Genomic DNA, 20,094 nt, shown 5'->3' with positions numbered 1-20,094 from the left:
TAGTGTATATAGGATTAGGATAAATATCGTTTTATAGTTCAATATATAACCTATTGTAACATATAATTTGGCAACAATGTTTTGGTAGTTTATACTTAAAGCATTTCTGATGTCATAATAACACAGACCTATTGGGAATTGTAGTCAGAACCTGCATTTGTATCATTTTCTTTATACTCACAGTGGTGCACATCCCCAGGATCGATTAGAATCGGTTCGCCACTCAAACTTCAGTTTGAGAGATTCAGCAGGGTGTGCACGTCCCAGGAGAGCAACGATCGTGCCGACTGGATTCTGCCACCGTGGTGGGCGGAGCCACTTCCATTCAGAACCTGCTGCAGAATGTGGAGTGTGGAGTCCTGGAACAGTGTGGGGTCCACCTCAGGTCAGCTCTCCACGCTTGGCACCTTCAACAACACACCATTATTCACACAGTACACTACACTGGACAAAATGGGATTCATAGACTCTGAAATCTGCTCCCACTGCTGACTAAACACTCCCGATAACCACACGACACCTATTAAACACTTTTGGCAAATTATTGATCAATTAACCACATTATTGTACCAGCTCACTCTCACCATCACTCTATTAGTAAATACAACAGTAAGATTAACAAAGGAAAAGAGTAGAGTGCTTCTCAAAGCAACAAAACTCACACTGCCAAAAAAACAATCCAGATGAACTGGAAATTAAGGAGGACTATTACTTAATGGAAATATGTATTTACAGATTATATATCAGTGGAACACCCTTCTGCTTCAATAAAGCCACTGAATGTGTCAAATATGTCCTCCACTTTTACCCATCTGTGCAGTTAGAACACACACACACACACACACTAGTGATTACTAGGGGGCTGTGGATCACACATGTCCAGAGCGGTGGGCAGCCCTAGCCTGGCGCCCGGGGAGCAGTTGGGGTTAGGTGCCTTGCTCAAGGGCACCTCAGTCATGGCCTCAGGCCTGGGAATCGAACCCACGACCCTCCGTTCCCTACCACAGGACCATATGCATAAAATATATATAAAATATGTTTTGCATGTGTGTTTGCAGTGTATCCCCTGGTAATTGACGGAGAGGGAGAGAGACAGAGAGGGAGAGAGACAGAGAGAAGGAGAGAGAGAAGAGCGAGTATGGCATTCTCATACAGGGGTGCTCCTTCTCTGCAATAGTGCTATTTTAAACGAAGACTTTAGATCAATAACCTAAACAACCACCTAATTATGCCTTATGTGCACCATATTAATGCAAGTTTGTGTGTTTGTGTGAATGTACAATTATGAGATTGCTTGTGCTTTTGTGAGCTTGTTTGTGGAAATGTGTGATTGGCTTCGAGATCGTGAGGACTTATCTTTTAGTCCCATCAACCTCTTTCAGTATTTTCTAATTTTCTGCTACATGCATTAGCACCTGAATGGAAATATTCTGTTTGCTTCTCAGTTGTCCATAATATACTGTACACATCTGTCTCTGTGTCTCCTTTTCTCTGTAGTAAATCCAAGAGGAATTTAGAACATTCTATCTGTGCATTCCTAGATCTACAGATCAGTGTTGGAGTCACCAGTGTGTGTGTCTCCCTCTCATTTATCTAGTGTCACCACTGTGTCTCCCTCTCATTTATCTAGTGTCACCAGTGTGTCTCCCTCTCATTTATCTGGAGTCACCAGTGTGTCTCCCTCTCATTTATCTAGTGTCACCAGTGTGTCTCCCTCTCATTTATCTAGTGTCACCAGTGTGTCTCCCTCTCATTTATCTGGAGTCACCAGTTTGTCTCCCTCTCATTTATCTAGTGTCACCAGTGTGTCTCCCTCTCATTTATCTGGAGTCACCAGTGTCTCCCTCTCATTTATCTAGTGTCACCAGTGTGTCTCCCTCTCATTTATCTAGTGTCACCAGTGTGTCTCCCTCTCATTTATCTGGAGTCACCAGTTTGTCTCCCTCTCATTTATCTAGTGTCACCAGTGTGTCTCCCTCTCATTTATCTGGAGTCACCAGTGTGTCTCCCTCTCATTTATCTAGTGTCACAAGTGTGTCTCCCTCTCATTTATCTAGTGTCACCAGTGTGTCTCCCTCTCATTTATCTGGAGTCACCAGTTTGTCTCCCTCTCATTTATCTAGTGTCACCAGTGTGTCTCGCCTCTCATTAATCTGGAGTCACCAGTGTGTCTAGCCTCTTATTTATCTGGAGTCACCAGTGTGTCTCGCCTCTCATTTATCTAGTGTCACCAGTGTGTCTCTCTCTCATTTATCTAGTGTCACCAGTGTGTCTCTCTCTCATTTATCTGGAGTCTCCAGTGTGTCTCCCTCTCATTTATCTGGAGTCACCAGTGTGTCTCCCTCTCATTTATCTAGTGTCACCAGTGTGTCTCCCTCTCATTTATCTAGTGTCACCAGTGTGTCTCCCTCTCATTTATCTGGAGTCACCAGTTTGTCTCCCTCTCATTTATCTAGTGTCACCAGTGTGTCTCCCTCTCATTTATCTGGAGTCACCAGTGTCTCCCTCTCATTTATCTAGTGTCACCAGTGTGTCTCCCTCTCATTTATCTAGTGTCACCAGTGTGTCTCCCTCTCATTTATCTGGAGTCACCAGTTTGTCTCCCTCTCATTTATCTAGTGTCACCAGTGTGTCTCCCTCTCATTTATCTGGAGTCACCAGTGTGTCTCCCTCTCATTTATCTAGTGTCACAAGTGTGTCTCCCTCTCATTTATCTAGTGTCACCAGTGTGTCTCCCTCTCATTTATCTGGAGTCACCAGTTTGTCTCCCTCTCATTTATCTAGTGTCACCAGTGTGTCTCCCTCTCATTTATCTGGAGTCACCACTGTGTCTCCCTCTCATTTATCTAGTGTCACCAGTGTGTCTCCCTCTCATTTATCTAGTGTCACCAGTGTGTCTCCCTCTCATTTATCTGGAGTCACCAGTGTGTCTCCCTCTCATTTATCTGGAGTCACCAGTGTGTCTCCCTCTCATTTATCTAGTGTCACCAGTGTGTCTCCCTCTCACTTATCTGGAGTCACCAGTGTGTCTCCCTCTCATTTATCTAGTGTCACCAGTGTGTCTCCCTCTCATTTATCTGGAGTCACCAGTGTGTCTCCCTCTCATTTATCTAGTGTCACCACTGTGTCTCCCTCTCATTTATCTATGTCACCAGGGTGTCTCCCTCTCATTTATCTGGAGTCACCAGTGTGTCTCTCTCTCATTTATCTGGAGTCACCAGTGTATCTCCCTCTCATTTATCTGGAGTCACCAGTGTGTCTCCCTCTCATTTATCTGGAGTCACCAGTGTGTCTCCCTCTCATTTATCTAGTGTCACAAGTGTGTCTCCCTCTCATTTATCTAGTGTCACCAGTGTGTCTCCCTCTCATTTATCTGGAGTCACCAGTTTGTCTCCCTCTCATTTATCTAGTGTCACCAGTGTGTCTCCCTCTCATTTATCTGGAGTCACCACTGTGTCTCCCTCTCATTTATCTAGTGTCACCAGTGTGTCTCCCTCTCATTTATCTAGTGTCACCAGTGTGTCTCCCTCTCATTTATCTGGAGTCACCAGTGTGTCTCCCTCTCATTTATCTGGAGTCACCAGTGTGTCTCCCTCTCATTTATCTAGTGTCACCAGTGTGTCTCCCTCTCACTTATCTGGAGTCACCAGTGTGTCTCCCTCTCATTTATCTGGAGTCACCAGTGTGTCTCTCTCTCATTTATCTGGAGTCACCAGTGTATCTCCCTCTCATTTATCTGGAGTCACCAGTGTGTCTCCCTCTCATTTATCTGGAGTCACCAGTGTGTCTCCCTCTCATTTATCTAGTGTCACCAGTGTGTCTCCCTCTCATTTATCTAGAGTCACCAGTGGGTCTCCCTCTCATTTATCTGGAGTCACCAGTGTGTCTCCCTCTCATTTATCTAGTGTCACCACTGTGTCTCCCTCTCATTTATCTATGTCACCAGTGTGTCTCCCTCTCATTTATCTGGAGTCACCAGTGTGTCTCCCTCTCATTTATCTAGTGTCACCACTGTGTCTCCCTCTCATTTATCTAGTGTCACCACTGTGTCTCCCTCTCATTTGTCTGGAGTCACCAGTGTGTCTCCCTCTCATTTGTCTGGAGTCACCAGTGTGTCTCCCTCTCATTTATCTAGTGTCACCAGTGTGTCTCCCTCTCATTTATCTGGAGTCACCAGTTTGTCTCCCTCTCATTTATCTAGTGTCACCAGTGTGTCTCCCTCTCATTTATCTGGAGTCACCACTGTGTCTCCCTCTCATTTATCTAGTGTCACCAGTGTGTCTCCCTCTCATTTATCTAGTGTCACCAGTGTGTCTCCCTCTCATTTATCTGGAGTCACCAGTGTGTCTCCCTCTCATTTATCTGGAGTCACCAGTGTGTCTCCCTCTCATTTATCTAGTGTCACCAGTGTGTCTCCCTCTCACTTATCTGGAGTCACCAGTGTGTCTCCCTCTCATTTATCTAGTGTCACCAGTGTGTCTCCCTCTCATTTATCTGGAGTCACCAGTGTGTCTCCCTCTCATTTATCTAGTGTCACCACTGTGTCTCCCTCTCATTTATCTATGTCACCAGGGTGTCTCCCTCTCATTTATCTGGAGTCACCAGTGTGTCTCTCTCTCATTTATCTGGAGTCACCAGTGTATCTCCCTCTCATTTATCTGGAGTCACCAGTGTGTCTCCCTCTCATTTATCTGGAGTCACCAGTGTGTCTCCCTCTCATTTATCTAGTGTCACAAGTGTGTCTCCCTCTCATTTATCTAGTGTCACCAGTGTGTCTCCCTCTCATTTATCTGGAGTCACCAGTTTGTCTCCCTCTCATTTATCTAGTGTCACCAGTGTGTCTCCCTCTCATTTATCTGGAGTCACCACTGTGTCTCCCTCTCATTTATCTAGTGTCACCAGTGTGTCTCCCTCTCATTTATCTAGTGTCACCAGTGTGTCTCCCTCTCATTTATCTGGAGTCACCAGTGTGTCTCCCTCTCATTTATCTGGAGTCACCAGTGTGTCTCCCTCTCATTTATCTAGTGTCACCAGTGTGTCTCCCTCTCACTTATCTGGAGTCACCAGTGTGTCTCCCTCTCATTTATCTGGAGTCACCAGTGTGTCTCTCTCTCATTTATCTGGAGTCACCAGTGTATCTCCCTCTCATTTATCTGGAGTCACCAGTGTGTCTCCCTCTCATTTATCTGGAGTCACCAGTGTGTCTCCCTCTCATTTATCTAGTGTCACCAGTGTGTCTCCCTCTCATTTATCTAGAGTCACCAGTGGGTCTCCCTCTCATTTATCTGGAGTCACCAGTGTGTCTCCCTCTCATTTATCTAGTGTCACCACTGTGTCTCCCTCTCATTTATCTATGTCACCAGTGTGTCTCCCTCTCATTTATCTGGAGTCACCAGTGTGTCTCCCTCTCATTTATCTAGTGTCACCACTGTGTCTCCCTCTCATTTATCTAGTGTCACCACTGTGTCTCCCTCTCATTTGTCTGGAGTCACCAGTGTGTCTCCCTCTCATTTGTCTGGAGTCACCAGTGTGTCTCCCTCTCATTTATCTAGTGTCACCAGTGTGTCTCGCCTCTCATTAATCTGGAGTCACCAGTGTGTCTAGCCTCTTATTTATCTGGAGTCACCAGTGTGTCTCGCCTCTCATTTATCTAGTGTCACCAGTGTGTCTCTCTCTCATTTATCTAGTGTCACCAGTGTGTCTCTCTCTCATTTATCTGGAGTCTCCAGTGTGTCTCCCTCTCATTAATCTGGAGTCACCAGTGTGTCTAGCCTCTTATTTATCTGGAGTCACCAGTGTGTCTCGCCTCTCATTTATCTAGTGTCACCAGTGTGTCTCCCTCTCATTTATCTAGTGTCACCAGTGTGTCTCCCTCTCATTTATCTGGAGTCACCAGTTTGTCTCCCTCTCATTTATCTAGTGTCACCAGTGTGTCTCCCTCTCATTTATCTGGAGTCACCAGTGTCTCCCTCTCATTTATCTAGTGTCACCAGTGTGTCTCCCTCTCATTTATCTAGTGTCACCAGTGTGTCTCCCTCTCATTTATCTGGAGTCACCAGTTTGTCTCCCTCTCATTTATCTAGTGTCACGAGTGTGTCTCCCTCTCATTTATCTAGTGTCACCAGTGTGTCTCCCTCTCATTTATCTGGAGTCACCAGTGTGTCTCCCTCTCATTTGTCTGGAGTCACCAGTGTGTCTCCCTCTCATTTATCTAGTGTCACCACTGTGTCTCCCTCTCATTTATCTGGAGTCACCAGTGTGTCTCCCTCTCATTTGTCTAGTGTCACCAGTGTGTCTCCCTCTCATTTATCTAGTGTCACCAGTGTGTCTCCCTCTCATTTATCTAGTGTCACCACTGTGTCTCCCTCTCATTTATCTGGAGTCACCAGTGTGTCTCCCTCTCATTTATCTGGAGTCACCAGTGTGTCTCCCTCTCATTTATCTAGTGTCACCAGTGTGTCTCGCCTCTCATTAATCTGGAGTCACCAGTGTGTCTAGCCTCTTATTTATCTGGAGTCACCAGTGTGTCTCGCCTCTCATTTATCTAGTGTCACCAGTGTGTCTCTCTCTCATTTATCTAGTGTCACCAGTGTGTCTCTCTCTCATTTATCTGGAGTCTCCAGTGTGTCTCCCTCTCATTAATCTGGAGTCACCAGTGTGTCTAGCCTCTTATTTATCTGGAGTCACCAGTGTGTCTCGCCTCTCATTTATCTAGTGTCACCAGTGTGTCTCCCTCTCATTTATCTAGTGTCACCAGTGTGTCTCCCTCTCATTTATCTGGAGTCACCAGTTTGTCTCCCTCTCATTTATCTAGTGTCACCAGTGTGTCTCCCTCTCATTTATCTGGAGTCACCAGTGTCTCCCTCTCATTTATCTAGTGTCACCAGTGTGTCTCCCTCTCATTTATCTAGTGTCACCAGTGTGTCTCCCTCTCATTTATCTGGAGTCACCAGTTTGTCTCCCTCTCATTTATCTAGTGTCACGAGTGTGTCTCCCTCTCATTTATCTAGTGTCACCAGTGTGTCTCCCTCTCATTTATCTGGAGTCACCAGTGTGTCTCCCTCTCATTTGTCTGGAGTCACCAGTGTGTCTCCCTCTCATTTATCTAGTGTCACCACTGTGTCTCCCTCTTATTTATCTGGAGTCACCAGTGTGTCTCGCCCAGAGGTGGGGACTCGAGTCACATGACTTGGACTCGAGTCAGACTCGAGTCATTAATATTAAGACTTTTGACTTGACTTGAAAAAATATTCAGAGACTTAGACTTGACTTGGACTTTTACACCAATAACTTGGGACTTGAATTGGACTTGAACCTGTTTACTTGCAAAGACTTGATTTTTTTTACCCCAAATCTAAATTTTAAAACGCATATTAATATTTATAAAGTGCGCCCCATTAATTTCATTTCCGTCCTTCTGACGCAGACCGGCGTTACACCAGATTCTGTGACCGTCGAGTTTTGTGACCACAGGGGGCGCTATTTCACAGTTTCTGTTCAGAGGCACAAACGCTTTACGAATGCTACGTAAACTACGCTGATGCACTTTCTTTACTCGTTTTGTTGGTGTCCACGAGCCAAAATATGACAGATGTTTATATTTACATTTATCGTCTCTTAATTACATAAATGTACTTAAACAAGATTTACCATCCCCTCACCATTGCAGCCAACAAAGAAATCATGAATGGGATGTACATGTGAGCCTTTTTAACTGGGGTCACCAATTCTGACAGCAGCCATCAGAATATGTGACCCCACTGAATCTCCAGGTAACAATAGTAGCCTACACCGTGACCCCACAATAACAGAAAACAATGAAAAAATAACCCTAACCTTTTATTAGTCTATATTTAAACATTTTATCCAAATGTTTAGAATAACCATTCGTAATGACAGCATCTTGCTTATGATGAAGCTTGCTATTTTCGTGTAAAATGATGTAACGAAACATTCTTGTTTAAGTACATTTATGTAATTAAGAGAAGATAAAATGTAAATGATCTGGCTGGCGGACACCAACAAAATGAGTAAAGAAACGCATCAGCGTAGCATTCGTAAAGCGTTGGTGCCTGTAAAAAAAAAAAAGACTCGAAAGGACTTGAAATTCCAAGTTTCAGACTTGGGACTTGACTTGACGGTTGCTTGTCTTGACTCGAGACTTGACTTGAGTTGACTGTCTTTGCTTGAGACTTGACTCGGGACTTGAGGATAAAGACTTGGACTTACTTGAGACTTGCAAAACACTGACTTGGTCCCACCTCTGGTCTCGCCTCTCATTTATCTAGTGTCACCAGTGTGTCTCTCTCTCATTTATCTAGTGTCACCAGTGTGTCTCTCTCTCATTTATCTGGAGTCTCCAGTGTGTCTCCCTCTCATTAATCTGGAGTCACCAGTGTGTCTAGCCTCTTATTTATCTGGAGTCACCAGTGTGTCTCGCCTCTCATTTATCTAGTGTCACCAGTGTGTCTCCCTCTCATTTATCTAGTGTCACCAGTGTGTCTCCCTCTCATTTATCTGGAGTCACCAGTTTGTCTCCCTCTCATTTATCTAGTGTCACCAGTGTGTCTCCCTCTCATTTATCTGGAGTCACCAGTGTCTCCCTCTCATTTATCTAGTGTCACCAGTGTGTCTCCCTCTCATTTATCTAGTGTCACCAGTGTGTCTCCCTCTCATTTATCTGGAGTCACCAGTTTGTCTCCCTCTCATTTATCTAGTGTCACGAGTGTGTCTCCCTCTCATTTATCTAGTGTCACCAGTGTGTCTCCCTCTCATTTATCTGGAGTCACCAGTGTGTCTCCCTCTCATTTGTCTGGAGTCACCAGTGTGTCTCCCTCTCATTTATCTAGTGTCACCACTGTGTCTCCCTCTCATTTATCTGGAGTCACCAGTGTGTCTCCCTCTCATTTGTCTAGTGTCACCAGTGTGTCTCCCTCTCATTTATCTAGTGTCACCAGTGTGTCTCCCTCTCATTTATCTAGTGTCACCACTGTGTCTCCCTCTCATTTATCTGGAGTCACCAGTGTGTCTCCCTCTCATTTATCTGGAGTCACCAGTGTGTCTCCCTCTCATTTATCTAGTGTCACCAGTGTGTCTCGCCTCTCATTAATCTGGAGTCACCAGTGTGTCTAGCCTCTTATTTATCTGGAGTCACCAGTGTGTCTCGCCTCTCATTTATCTAGTGTCACCAGTGTGTCTCTCTCTCATTTATCTAGTGTCACCAGTGTGTCTCTCTCTCATTTATCTGGAGTCTCCAGTGTGTCTCCCTCTCATTAATCTGGAGTCACCAGTGTGTCTAGCCTCTTATTTATCTGGAGTCACCAGTGTGTCTCGCCTCTCATTTATCTAGTGTCACCAGTGTGTCTCCCTCTCATTTATCTAGTGTCACCAGTGTGTCTCCCTCTCATTTATCTGGAGTCACCAGTTTGTCTCCCTCTCATTTATCTAGTGTCACCAGTGTGTCTCCCTCTCATTTATCTGGAGTCACCAGTGTCTCCCTCTCATTTATCTAGTGTCACCAGTGTGTCTCCCTCTCATTTATCTAGTGTCACCAGTGTGTCTCCCTCTCATTTATCTGGAGTCACCAGTTTGTCTCCCTCTCATTTATCTAGTGTCACGAGTGTGTCTCCCTCTCATTTATCTAGTGTCACCAGTGTGTCTCCCTCTCATTTATCTGGAGTCACCAGTGTGTCTCCCTCTCATTTGTCTGGAGTCACCAGTGTGTCTCCCTCTCATTTATCTAGTGTCACCACTGTGTCTCCCTCTCATTTATCTGGAGTCACCAGTGTGTCTCCCTCTCATTTGTCTAGTGTCACCAGTGTGTCTCCCTCTCATTTATCTAGTGTCACCAGTGTGTCTCCCTCTCATTTATCTAGTGTCACCACTGTGTCTCCCTCTCATTTATCTGGAGTCACCAGTGTGTCTCCCTCTCATTTATCTGGAGTCACCAGTGTGTCTCCCTCTCATTTATCTGGAGTCACCAGTGTGTCTCCCTCTCATTTATCTAGTGTCACCACTGTGTCTCACCTCTCATTTATCTGGAGTCACCAGTGTGTCTCACCTCTCATTTATCTGGAGTCACCAGTGTGTCTCGCCTCTCGTTTATCTGGAGTCTCCAGTGTGTCTCACCTCTCGTTTATCAAGTGTCACCAGTGTGTCTCCCTCTCATTTATCTGGAGTCACCAGTGTGTCTCGCTTCTCATTAATCTGGAGTCACCAGTGTGTCTAGCCTCTTATTTATCTGGAGCCACCAGTGTGTCTCGCCTCTCATTTATCTAGTGTCACCAGTGTGTCTCTCTCTCATTTATCTAGTGTCACCAGTGTGTCTCTCTCTCATTTATCTGGAGTCACCAGTGTGTCTCCCTCTCATTTATCTGGAGTCACCAGTGTGTCTCCCTCTCATTTATCTGGAGTCACCAGTGTGTCTCCCTCTCATTTATCTGGAGTCACCAGTGTGTCTCCCTCTCATTTATCTAGTGTCACCAGTGTGTCTCCCTCTCATTTATCTAGTGTCACCACTGTGTCTCCCTCTCATTTATCTAGTGTCTCCACTGTGTCTCCCTCTCATTTATCTGGAGTCACCACTGTGTCTCCCTCTCATTTATCTGGAGTCACCAGTGTGTCTCCCTCTCATTTATCTGGAGTCACCAGTGTGTCTCCCTCTCATTTATCTAGTGTCACCACTGTGTCTCACCTCTCATTTATCTGGAGTCACCAGTGTGTCTCACCTCTCATTTATCTGGAGTCACCAGTGTGTCTCGCCTCTCGTTTATCTGGAGTCTCCAGTGTGTCTCACCTCTCATTTATCAAGTGTCACCAGTGTGTCTCCCTCTCATTTATCTGGAGTCACCAGTGTGTCTCGCCTCTCATTAATCTGGAGTCACCAGTGTGTCTAGCCTCTTATTTATCTGGAGCCACCAGTGTGTCTCGCCTCTCATTTATCTAGTGTCACCAGTGTGTCTCTCTCTCATTTATCTAGTGTCACCAGTGTGTGTCTCTCTCATTTATCTGGAGTCACCAGTGTGTCTCCCTCTCATTTATCTGGAGTCACCAGTGTGTCTCCCTCTCATTTATCTGGAGTCACCAGTGTGTCTCCCTCTCATTTATCTAGTGTCACCAGTGTGTCTCCCTCTCATTTATCTAGTGTCACCAGTGTGTCTCCCTCTCATTTGTCTGGAGTCACCAGTGTGTCTCCCTCTCATTTATCTAGTGTCACCAGTGTGTCTCCCTCTCATTTATCTGGACTCACCAGTGTGTCTCCCTCTCATTTATCTAGTGTCACCACTGTGTCTCCCTCTCATTTGTCTGGAGTCACCAGTGTGTCTCCCTCTCATTTGTCTGGAGTCACCAGTGTGTCTCCCTCTCATTTATCTAGTGTCACCAGTGTGTCTCCCTCTCATTTATCTGGAGTCACCAGTGTGTCTCCCTCTCATTTATCTAGTGTCACCAGTGTGTCTCCCTCTCATTTGTCTGGAGTCACCAGTGTGTCTCCCTCTCATTTGTCTGGAGTCACCAGTGTGTCTCCCTCTCATTTATCTGGAGTCACCAGTGTGTCTCCCTCTCATTTATCTGGAGTCACCAATGTGTCTCCCTCTCATTTATCTAATGTCACCAGTGTGTCTCCCTCTCATTTGTCTGGAGTCACCAGTGTGTCTCCCTCTCATTTATCTAGTGTCACCACTGTGTCTCCCTCTCATTTATCTAGTGTCTCCACTGTGTCTCCCTCTCATTTATCTGGAGTCACCACTGTGTCTCCCTCTCATTTATCTGGAGTCACCAATGTGTCTCCCTCTCATTTATCTAATGTCACCAGTGTGTCTCCCTCTCATTTGTCTGGAGTCACCAGTGTGTCTCCCTCTCATTTATCTAGTGTCACCAGTGTGTCTCCCTCTCATTTATCTGGAGTCACCAGTGTGTCCAGCCTCTCATTTATCTGGAGTCACCAGTGTGTCTCGCCTCTCATTTATCTGGAGTCACCAGTGTGTCTCCCTCTCATTTGTCTGGAGTCACCAGTGTGTCTCCCTCTCATTTATCTGGAGTCACCAGTGTGTCTCCCTCTCATTTATCTGGAGTCACCAATGTGTCTCCCTCTCATTTATCTAGTGTCACCAGTGTGTCTCCCTCTCACTTATCTGGAGTCACCAGTGTGTCTCACCTTTCACTTATCTGGAGTCACCAGTGTGTCTCACCTTTCATTTATCTAGTGTCACCAGTGTGTCTCCCTCTCACTTATCTGGAGTCACCAGTGTGTCTCCCTCTCATTTATCTAGTGTCACCAGTGTGTCTCCCTCTCATTTATCTGGAGTCACCAGTGTGTCTCCCCTCTCATTTATCTGGAGTCACCAGTGTGTCTCCCTCTCACTTATCTGGAGTCACCAGTGTGTCTCCCTCTCATTTACCTCAGCTGATCTCTCCAGGCTGAATGTGCTAGATGTGCAGTGCAGGGTGTGTGTGTTCGTGTGTGTGTGTGTGTCGGGGTGAGTTGAATGGGATGCCCGGTGCGGACCACCAACGCTCCCAGTCGCCAGACTGAGCAAACAAACCTGAACAAAGGCCCAGAGCTGTCCTGGAGATGTGGTAGGGGTGGGGGCTTTGTGCTCCTGGCTCTAGGGAGCTCACTTTAGATCCACGTTTGGTGGCTTCCTGTCGGCCTCCCTCCACAAACTCGCTCCATCTCCCCTTAACAAGACACGGTGTTCATTAGGGGCACATGGCGTCCACCCCCTCCCCAGTCACACCGCCTCTGAATACAGGAAGCATTGTCTGTGACAGGCGTGAGACGACACATGTCACCAGGGTGACAGTAATGGAGGACAGGTGCTGTGGTTTAGTGCTAATGTCTTTAGCAAGCTGGACCCCATCTTCATGTTGCGGGAAGCTTCATCTGCTCTAGCACTGACTACTCAGCCCTGCGTAGATGAGCTTAAGAGTGTAAACGTTCGAGTAAACACATGTTAAGTGTATGTAGTATTAATATACTATACGTAGTATATGTGCTCATTGTGCAGTTTATGAGGATAACGTTTCTTAAGTCAAATATACGGAAGTGAGAGAGGGGAGGGGGAGAACCACAGACAGATGCAGTGAGGCTAAAGTGAAGCTCTCACACAGGATTAGATCTTCTCCTCATACTCTGGACGTGGTGCTGCAGGAGTGAAGACACTTCTCGCTGCCCTGAGCTTTTGTCACGCACTGCTTTCGTCAATATGGTTGCAAACAGGGTTGCCTCAACGGCGTAAGAAAACCCCCTCAGCATAAGGGAGTGCGGGACTGAGCGGACGCTTCTCTTTGGTTCAACATGAATTCATTAGGCAGGATTTTAAAGGACCCGATGGCCTTATGAACCTGTTATCATCATGAAGATAACGACTCTGCTATTGGAAGCTCTTGTGTGTATTTAGTGTTTGTGATTCTGGGTTGTCGAACTGCCTCACCACCGTCTGCCCACCTGATGGTGATCAGCAGAATATCGACTTGTGGCTAATTTCTTTCTTTTCATTTGATTCCTAATTGTGGAATATCGCACTGCCTGAGGACATAAGGTATTAAGAGTTTATAGTTCCTGATGTGGTCAAACCCCTCTGGTTCATAAGATATGCTGATTGAAGTGTTCGTTTTCTGCAGGAGTGTAGTGAGTATGAATGTGAATCGTTAACCCATCAAGTCCTCATCACACGTTGATGTGCTGCATCTCTCGTTCTCCTGACGGCTCCTCGCCTCTGGGCTGCCTCGTCTCATCAAGCTTCCTTCTCTTCCTGGGCCACTGATGGACCTTCGCCCCCAAGAGATTCCACCTCAGTGGAGATCAGATATACTCGGGTAGCAATGTGCCTGGTACACCATCTATTCCACATTACACATCTTTCCCAGCTATATGCCAATAGGAAGAAACCCTGTGATGGATGACTGAGTCACCCCCCCCGAAAAGCTTTTGGAACCTCTGCTTACTGAGGCTTCAGAATCTGAGCCTTTCGTTATCTCATTAAATCCGAAAGCACAGCCTGTTTCTGACATTGATACAGCCTGCTGCCCTGGCCTAAAGTCTTCCTCTCCACGCCCACAGAAGAGCCCCTCCCTGGGGGTCATGGCTAAATCTCGGGGGAGTTTTCACTGGGTCCAGAGGTCAGAGCCACATAAAGAAGGCTACAAAGAAGCGCTAAAGTAACCCTGGGCAACATCTACAGGGGGGTGTGGCACTCATTCTTCACACAAGCTGTTGACTTCACTTACCATTGGCCGTAAGGCCCCGCCCTTTGCTGGCCCCGCCCCTTTATGAAGTCCCTGCAGTAGACTAAGACTGAACTCCTTCAAAGCCCAAAATCATTAAACAACCAAGACGAAAATTTGATTTTCTGAGTGGTTGTGAGTTTCTGTATAAACTACGACCATACATGGTTATTTAACTACGACCATACATGGTTATTTAACTACGACCATACATGGTTATTTAACTACGACCATACCTGGTTATTTAACTGTTTCATTTTAAATGTGATCTCCCCAAACTCTAAATAATAAGGGTACAAATAAGTGACAAAAAATGAAGCTTTGTCTCAGAACTGAGAAATTGAATAGAAAATGTATAAATGAATAAGAAATGCACACAGCTGTTGCTCAGATTTGAGTTTATTTTTTCCCACAAGGTGAAATCTGCTCCGGACGTCTTTGAACGACCAGCTCAGGGAAGCCCGTTCTGCTGTCCAACTCCCTGGTGAAGTGGAGGTCAGACGCCTCGCCTACAACCACCTCTGCTGTGGTGAACACTTCCAGGTCACCCAGCACATGACCTCCAATGGTCCGGCCATCCTTATCGGCCAGGCTGATGTGCAGGTGGGCAGGTGTGTTCAATGTGCCGACCAGAGACACAATCTCAAAACGCTCCTGCAGCTGCACCACCTGTATACACACACACACACACACACACACACGTGCGCGTATATACACACAATCACAGACCCGACAGGAGTCAAAGTGTGGCTGTGTATATATCACGCTGACCCACACAAGTGGGGCCTTTTGCCCACAAGAGGTCTTTTGCTCTTTTTTCTCAGTAGTGAGATCATCACTCAAATTCTGCGCTGAGATTCCCAAGCGTGCAGATGTTTAGACCTTTAGATCAGGTTTGTCTAGATGGCTTCACCACAGATGCATTTGCACAGCCTGCATAGACCATGTGTAGCGTGGACCTCCTCCTGATTATAAACGCCTGGGCGACTACATCACTACATCATAATGACGTTCGCCACTTCTGCCGAGCCAACAAAGTACCTCATTGGTGTTCTCCAGGGAGGCGTTGGCCAGTCGCAGCGTTGCCTTGGTGACACTCCCCACACATGTGATGATGAAGGGAGCTTTGAGCTCCCTCTCCTCCACAAAAGCCTGCAGAGAGGAGAGCAGCTCTTGGCCCGGTCCCAGACGCAGGGCGAACACCCGCTGGGGCGAGCCCATCCTGTCCTGCAGACGCACAGACGGACGGAGGAGACGGGGTGGGGGTGGAGGAAGAGAGAGACAGGCGTGAAAAAAGTGAGAGACAGTGAACGAGAGAGATCAAACACGAGGAAGGGCAAAAGACTGAAAGAACGAAGGAAGAGATATGAGAAGTGTGGGTAGTTGGAATGAATGAATGAGACGGACAGAAAGAGCAGAAAGGATTTTAGATGTAGTCGTCTAGGCAGGAGAGATTGAGAGAAGAAGAGGGTAGAAAGAAATGATGTAACTATATAGTAGCCTGCTCCATCTAAACAACAAGCCACATCCCCATTAGAGAGTGATTACGCAGCGCAGATAATACGCTTTTTCAGTGTTGTTTAAAGAGACAAGTGTGTGATCACTAAAGCAGGAGCAGGCCTGTGTCTTCATCAGCAGTCCTGTGTGTGTGTGTGTGTGTGTGTGTGTGTCCTTTTGTCAGTGTAAATCTCAAGCTGTGAATGTACAGGACACAGAGGACTGTTTGCGTTTTGTGTTGTGCGGGTCAGCGCATTCACCCAGCGTGTCTTTCTTTTGCTCGTCCTCATCTGCCCCTTTTCGCCTTTTTTCCTTCAGCCCGGGCTCTCCCGCTCCACGGGTGCCCCCCCCCCCCCCCCCCCCCCCACGCGGCTGAAAAGGGACAGCCCCTCGGCACCTGCCAGCCAGAGTGGTGGAGGCTCGTGTTGTACCCCCCCCCCCCCCCCCCCTTCCCCCAGTGGGGTCCCCTCCCGTGACACTCCCTCACTCTTTTTCGGTCTTGCCCTGATCTCCAGAGAGGAGACACCCTCTCTGTCTTCATCACAGTTCATGACACACTATAGGCTGACTGGAAAGGCTATTCATATATATTCAGCACATATCTATACACCACGCCGCAGCCTTGAGCTCTTACTCAGACCGCGTTTAATGGCGCATTGTGTGTGTAAACTGAAAGCTTCGTCCTCCACTTTTCTGAAAATGCAGGACAATCAATGAACATCTCTGTAACGGCTGCCACGGGCTACTGTCCTGCCCAGCTACGTTAGCACCGTGGAACTGCGTGAAGGAGAATAACGTTTTCCAGACAGCTACACTAAATTATTGCCACCATATAATATAATATATAGCAGAGGGAGTGTGTGGTTGAACACTTATGTCTCAGCTATCAGCTTCCTACTCTTGAATTAGAATATGCATGTGGGGTATCTGATGAAGGGCCATTCTACTCTTGCACACTGAATGGCACTTTATGCAGTGGCATGATTTGGGTGATGATGACGGAGATAATGTCCATAACCCGACAGCACGTCCATAAGGTTCATCTACAAAAAGATCGGGCAGAGCTATGGCGACACGTTTTAAACACAAAATTAGCGTAATCATCGTCTGCTGAAGTGCTTCTCACTGTATCCAGCTCATTAAATCTACAAACTCCGTGTAGGCACGAACCTACAAATAAACACTTGTATTACTGCAGGGTAGGATAAAACACAAATATTTCCACGGTGGAAATGCGAGGAGGACTTTTTAAGGGTGCTTCTGATTACATAAGCGTGATTTAGGCCCACGCTGAATGATTAAAATAATCACGCGGTCGTAAAATACACAACTTTCTCAAAGTGGCCCATTAGCAGTAAAGTCTTTCTCTAAGGCTGCTAAACAAACACCAAGGACTTCATTTACAGGTACAGTCGGTAGTGCACAATTACAAGTAGGTTTGATTTTTGATCTGATTTTATCTCGTTTCCTGAGCTTTCTTAGAACTTTCTCAAAACATACGACATGCGCGGATATCTGAACCATAACCCATCTTACCATTAGAGGTCCGTCAAGCGTTTGGACCGCGGAACCCGAGCCGCCCACATAAGGTGGACTTCAGTCGGACCGGTGGACCTGGTCCTGTAAACACACATGACTACTAACCACACATGCCCTACAGGTCTTACAATACAATCTTTTATCTGTAGTTTATCTAAAGTTAAAGGAGCAGCTCGTCCATGTCGATAAAGGTCCACCAGGTCCATCAGAACATGGTCGTCTGTCTCCACCTGCTGTTCAACATCCAATAACACTACTGCAGCCCAGTCCAAGACGAACCGTGTGCTAAATATTAAGACGCAGATTTACCATCGACTGTACTTCAAATATGCAGAAATGTAGTAATGTAAGAAGTGAAGTGGAAATAATGACCCGTATGAGGAACTGGAGCCTTTACCCTCTGAGGTAGCTCTTCTACCTGGACAGTGGGGTTTAGTTCCGTACAAATTTACTGACCATTTTAGTCAGAGGTCTCACTAAAGGCTGCGGTCCACGACTTTGGTGGCAACGTGAAATCAGAAGAAAAAAGTCACAGATTAAAACAGTTACTTCATACTTCAACGTCAACTTTCACACGTATCACCCGCATGATTGCTGTTGTATTATTAGACACTAGGTGGCGCAAACGCCTCAGCTTTTCTTCACACATCTTACGCGTCAAGGTTTCTCTAAACTTCTGACAACATCTGTCAAGCTTTAACCAATTGCCCTGCGTTAAACCTTCGTGAAAGTCACGTTTCTGTGAAGATAGGCCTCAGGGACAGTTGTTTTGCCATCACTCACGGTTATCACGTTTGAATAGATTCGTCCACTGATGACGCTTTTGTAAGATTCCTATATGCTGACGGCCCATTGATTTTGGGTTTGTGCTGTGTCCTTCTCCCCCAGCATACCCACACCCCGCACCCCCACACCCTCACCCCCCCCCCACACACACACACCCCCGCACCCCCAGTCTAAAGCTCTTGCTTGTGTGTTTGGCCCTGGTTCAAAGTGTTTGGCTGGGTGCCTCCCCAAATGGCATGGGTGTTGTCATACAGCCCCTTGGATCCATTTGAGACCGTGGCTTAGAGACTGTGTGTGTGTGTGTGTGTGTGTGTTTGTGTGTGTGTGTGTGTGTGTGTGTGTGTGTGTGTGTGTGTGTGTGAGAGAGAGAGAGAGGGAGAGAGCAGGGCAATTCAATGATTTGTATTATTACCTCATGATCCCTCATTATAGCCTGTACAGTTTTGAACCATCCCGTCTTGAGCGCACGCTGAAGGTGGTGTGGAGGGTTTTGGCACCGAGACGCTGGCTCTCCCTGAGGTCCCGGGCTCATGTGAACCGGCTCTGTCTGCGTGTAAAGGAAGCAGGTGACACCTTTTCATTAACCATTAGCACTCGGTGTGTCTGCCAGACCAGCTGTCTCGGCGTGCACACACTAGGCCAGCAGAGCTGACGTCCGCGGATCTCTGCAAGGCCCTTTGATACGGGACAAAATGAAACAAACAAATTCTCCACCTCAAATGGACCAGTGGACGTGAATGGCAGATAACGAACACACAAGAACTTCATGCTGACCATCCGTCTCTATGTATTTGAAAGCATTTCTTGTCTTCTATTGTAGGCATTGTTACAATCAAGTGATGCTGTAATGTAGACCTTTATAGAGTGTGGGACATCTGATTAAATTCATCATGTGTAATCATTTGAATATAAGCTGTATAATCGGTTAGTGAATTTATGGTGTTTTGCAGTCTAGGTTTACTTCCAGTGAAAATGGGATTACTTCAAATGAAATTTAGAATTCATCTTATCTATGCTTAATCCATATCTACAAAAACAGCCCAGTTATTAAATGTAAATATAACGATCTATCTTTCAATGCATTCTGTTTCTGAAGGTGAGAACTCAAATGATGAACTGAAATGATCATTCAGTGAAAACACCTGCACTGTTTTGTGGTGTAAGACCCATCGTGAGAAACATGGCTTCACCTGCGTTTGTCAGATAACTCATTAAAGGAAACCGAACATTTCTACAAACAAACTGAATGTTGTTTGTGTATTTAAATAGAGTCCACGTCCTTTGAGCCCAGACCTGGTTATCATCAGAATGGAGCTGATGAAGGCAGCTTGGTGATTCTGCAGGTGTTGGAGATACAGAGGGCAGGTATTTACCCACGGGGCAGTAAAAGTGAGCTTTGTGTGTTTAACTAGCCTGATTTGTACAGATGAATGTGTGTGTGTGTGTGCGTGTAAAGGAGCAGATGCCGTGGAGAGGTGGAGCTTAGGGGGTCTCTCCTGGGGAGACGGACACACCCACAGAGAGGTGGAGTTTAGAGGGTCTCCTGGGCAGACGGACACACCCAGAGCATGAGTGGTGACGACATGGAGAAGCCTCTACACTCTCTGGACAAAAGCCTCCTCACGACCAGCTTCACGCACCCCCTCAGTGCAGGGTTTAGGGAGGACTGTCCATGTGAAATAAAGGAAAGACATGCAAGAGTTTTGTTTTAATTCAAGAGTATATGACATTTAGTGTGTGTTGATGTACTAGAAGCAGTAAAACGTTTTGCTAGACCATCCACTATGTGATGCAACAGGATCATTTGTTTATTTATAGGAAGTATAAAGGAATTCATCTTTTATTAGGTTAACCCAAGTGTGCGTAATGCTGATTTACTGTGACTAAATAAATGATGCATAATGTGTTTTCTGCAGTGAGGACTGTGTTGTCTTCAGCTGTGCTTTTCTCATTACTGGGGATGCCCCAGACGGGCAGAGTCCTAAAGCCCTGAGCACTGTTAATCCAGAGAATATGCTCAACTAGAGCTCCTGCTAATCCCCGGAT

The 20,094-nt window shown here is 46.2% G+C and overlaps 1 protein-coding gene and 2 long non-coding RNA genes across 6 annotated transcripts; 2 read left to right on the top strand and 1 right to left on the bottom strand.

The window, feature by feature from the left end:
* The first annotated feature begins 219 nt into the window (after nucleotides 1-219).
* Nucleotides 220-14,737, top strand: LOC143522594 (uncharacterized). Its single transcript, XR_013133067.1, has 3 exons — nucleotides 220-385; nucleotides 13,624-13,818; nucleotides 14,643-14,737. It is a non-coding gene; the product is annotated as an uncharacterized LOC143522594 (long non-coding RNA).
* LOC143522593 (bifunctional protein GlmU-like) lies at nucleotides 14,618-18,131 on the bottom strand. 4 transcript variants are annotated; one of them, XM_077016306.1, is made up of 4 exons: nucleotides 17,572-17,594; nucleotides 17,260-17,343; nucleotides 15,268-15,453; nucleotides 14,618-14,895 (listed from the first exon to the last, which is right to left on the bottom strand). In XM_077016306.1, the coding sequence occupies exons 2-4, from the start codon at nucleotides 17,260-17,262 to the stop codon at nucleotides 14,626-14,628; spliced, it is 459 nt and encodes a 152-aa protein (XP_076872421.1). In that variant the 5' UTR covers nucleotides 17,263-17,343; nucleotides 17,572-17,594; the 3' UTR covers nucleotides 14,618-14,625. The 4 variants fall into 4 exon arrangements, with proteins under 4 accessions (XP_076872421.1, XP_076872423.1, XP_076872422.1 ...); XM_077016308.1 differs by lacking the exons at nucleotides 17,260-17,343; nucleotides 17,572-17,594 and adding an exon at nucleotides 18,046-18,131; XM_077016307.1 differs by lacking the exons at nucleotides 17,260-17,343; nucleotides 17,572-17,594 and adding an exon at nucleotides 17,660-17,793.
* Nucleotides 18,132-18,305: 174 nt separating this feature from the next.
* Nucleotides 18,306-19,843, top strand: LOC143522592 (uncharacterized). The gene is made up of 3 exons (XR_013133066.1): nucleotides 18,306-18,614; nucleotides 19,318-19,413; nucleotides 19,505-19,843. It is a non-coding gene; the product is annotated as an uncharacterized LOC143522592 (long non-coding RNA).
* The last annotated feature ends 251 nt before the right edge of the window (nucleotides 19,844-20,094 follow it).

This window comes from Brachyhypopomus gauderio, chromosome 9 (assembly GCF_052324685.1).
Source record: "Brachyhypopomus gauderio isolate BG-103 chromosome 9, BGAUD_0.2, whole genome shotgun sequence".
NCBI classification, from domain to species: domain Eukaryota; kingdom Metazoa; phylum Chordata; class Actinopteri; order Gymnotiformes; family Hypopomidae; genus Brachyhypopomus; species Brachyhypopomus gauderio.
The sequence above is the reverse complement of the archived record's forward strand: the minus strand, read 5'-3'. Positions and strand labels throughout refer to the sequence as shown.

Bases quoted from the DNA above. Each gene is read 5' to 3' on its own strand.
- LOC143522593 (XM_077016306.1), bottom strand. The intron at 14,896-15,267 runs GTACTTTGTTGG...GTGTGTATACAG, and splicing joins CCCTGGAGAACACCAATGAG to GTGGTGCAGCTGCAGGAGCG.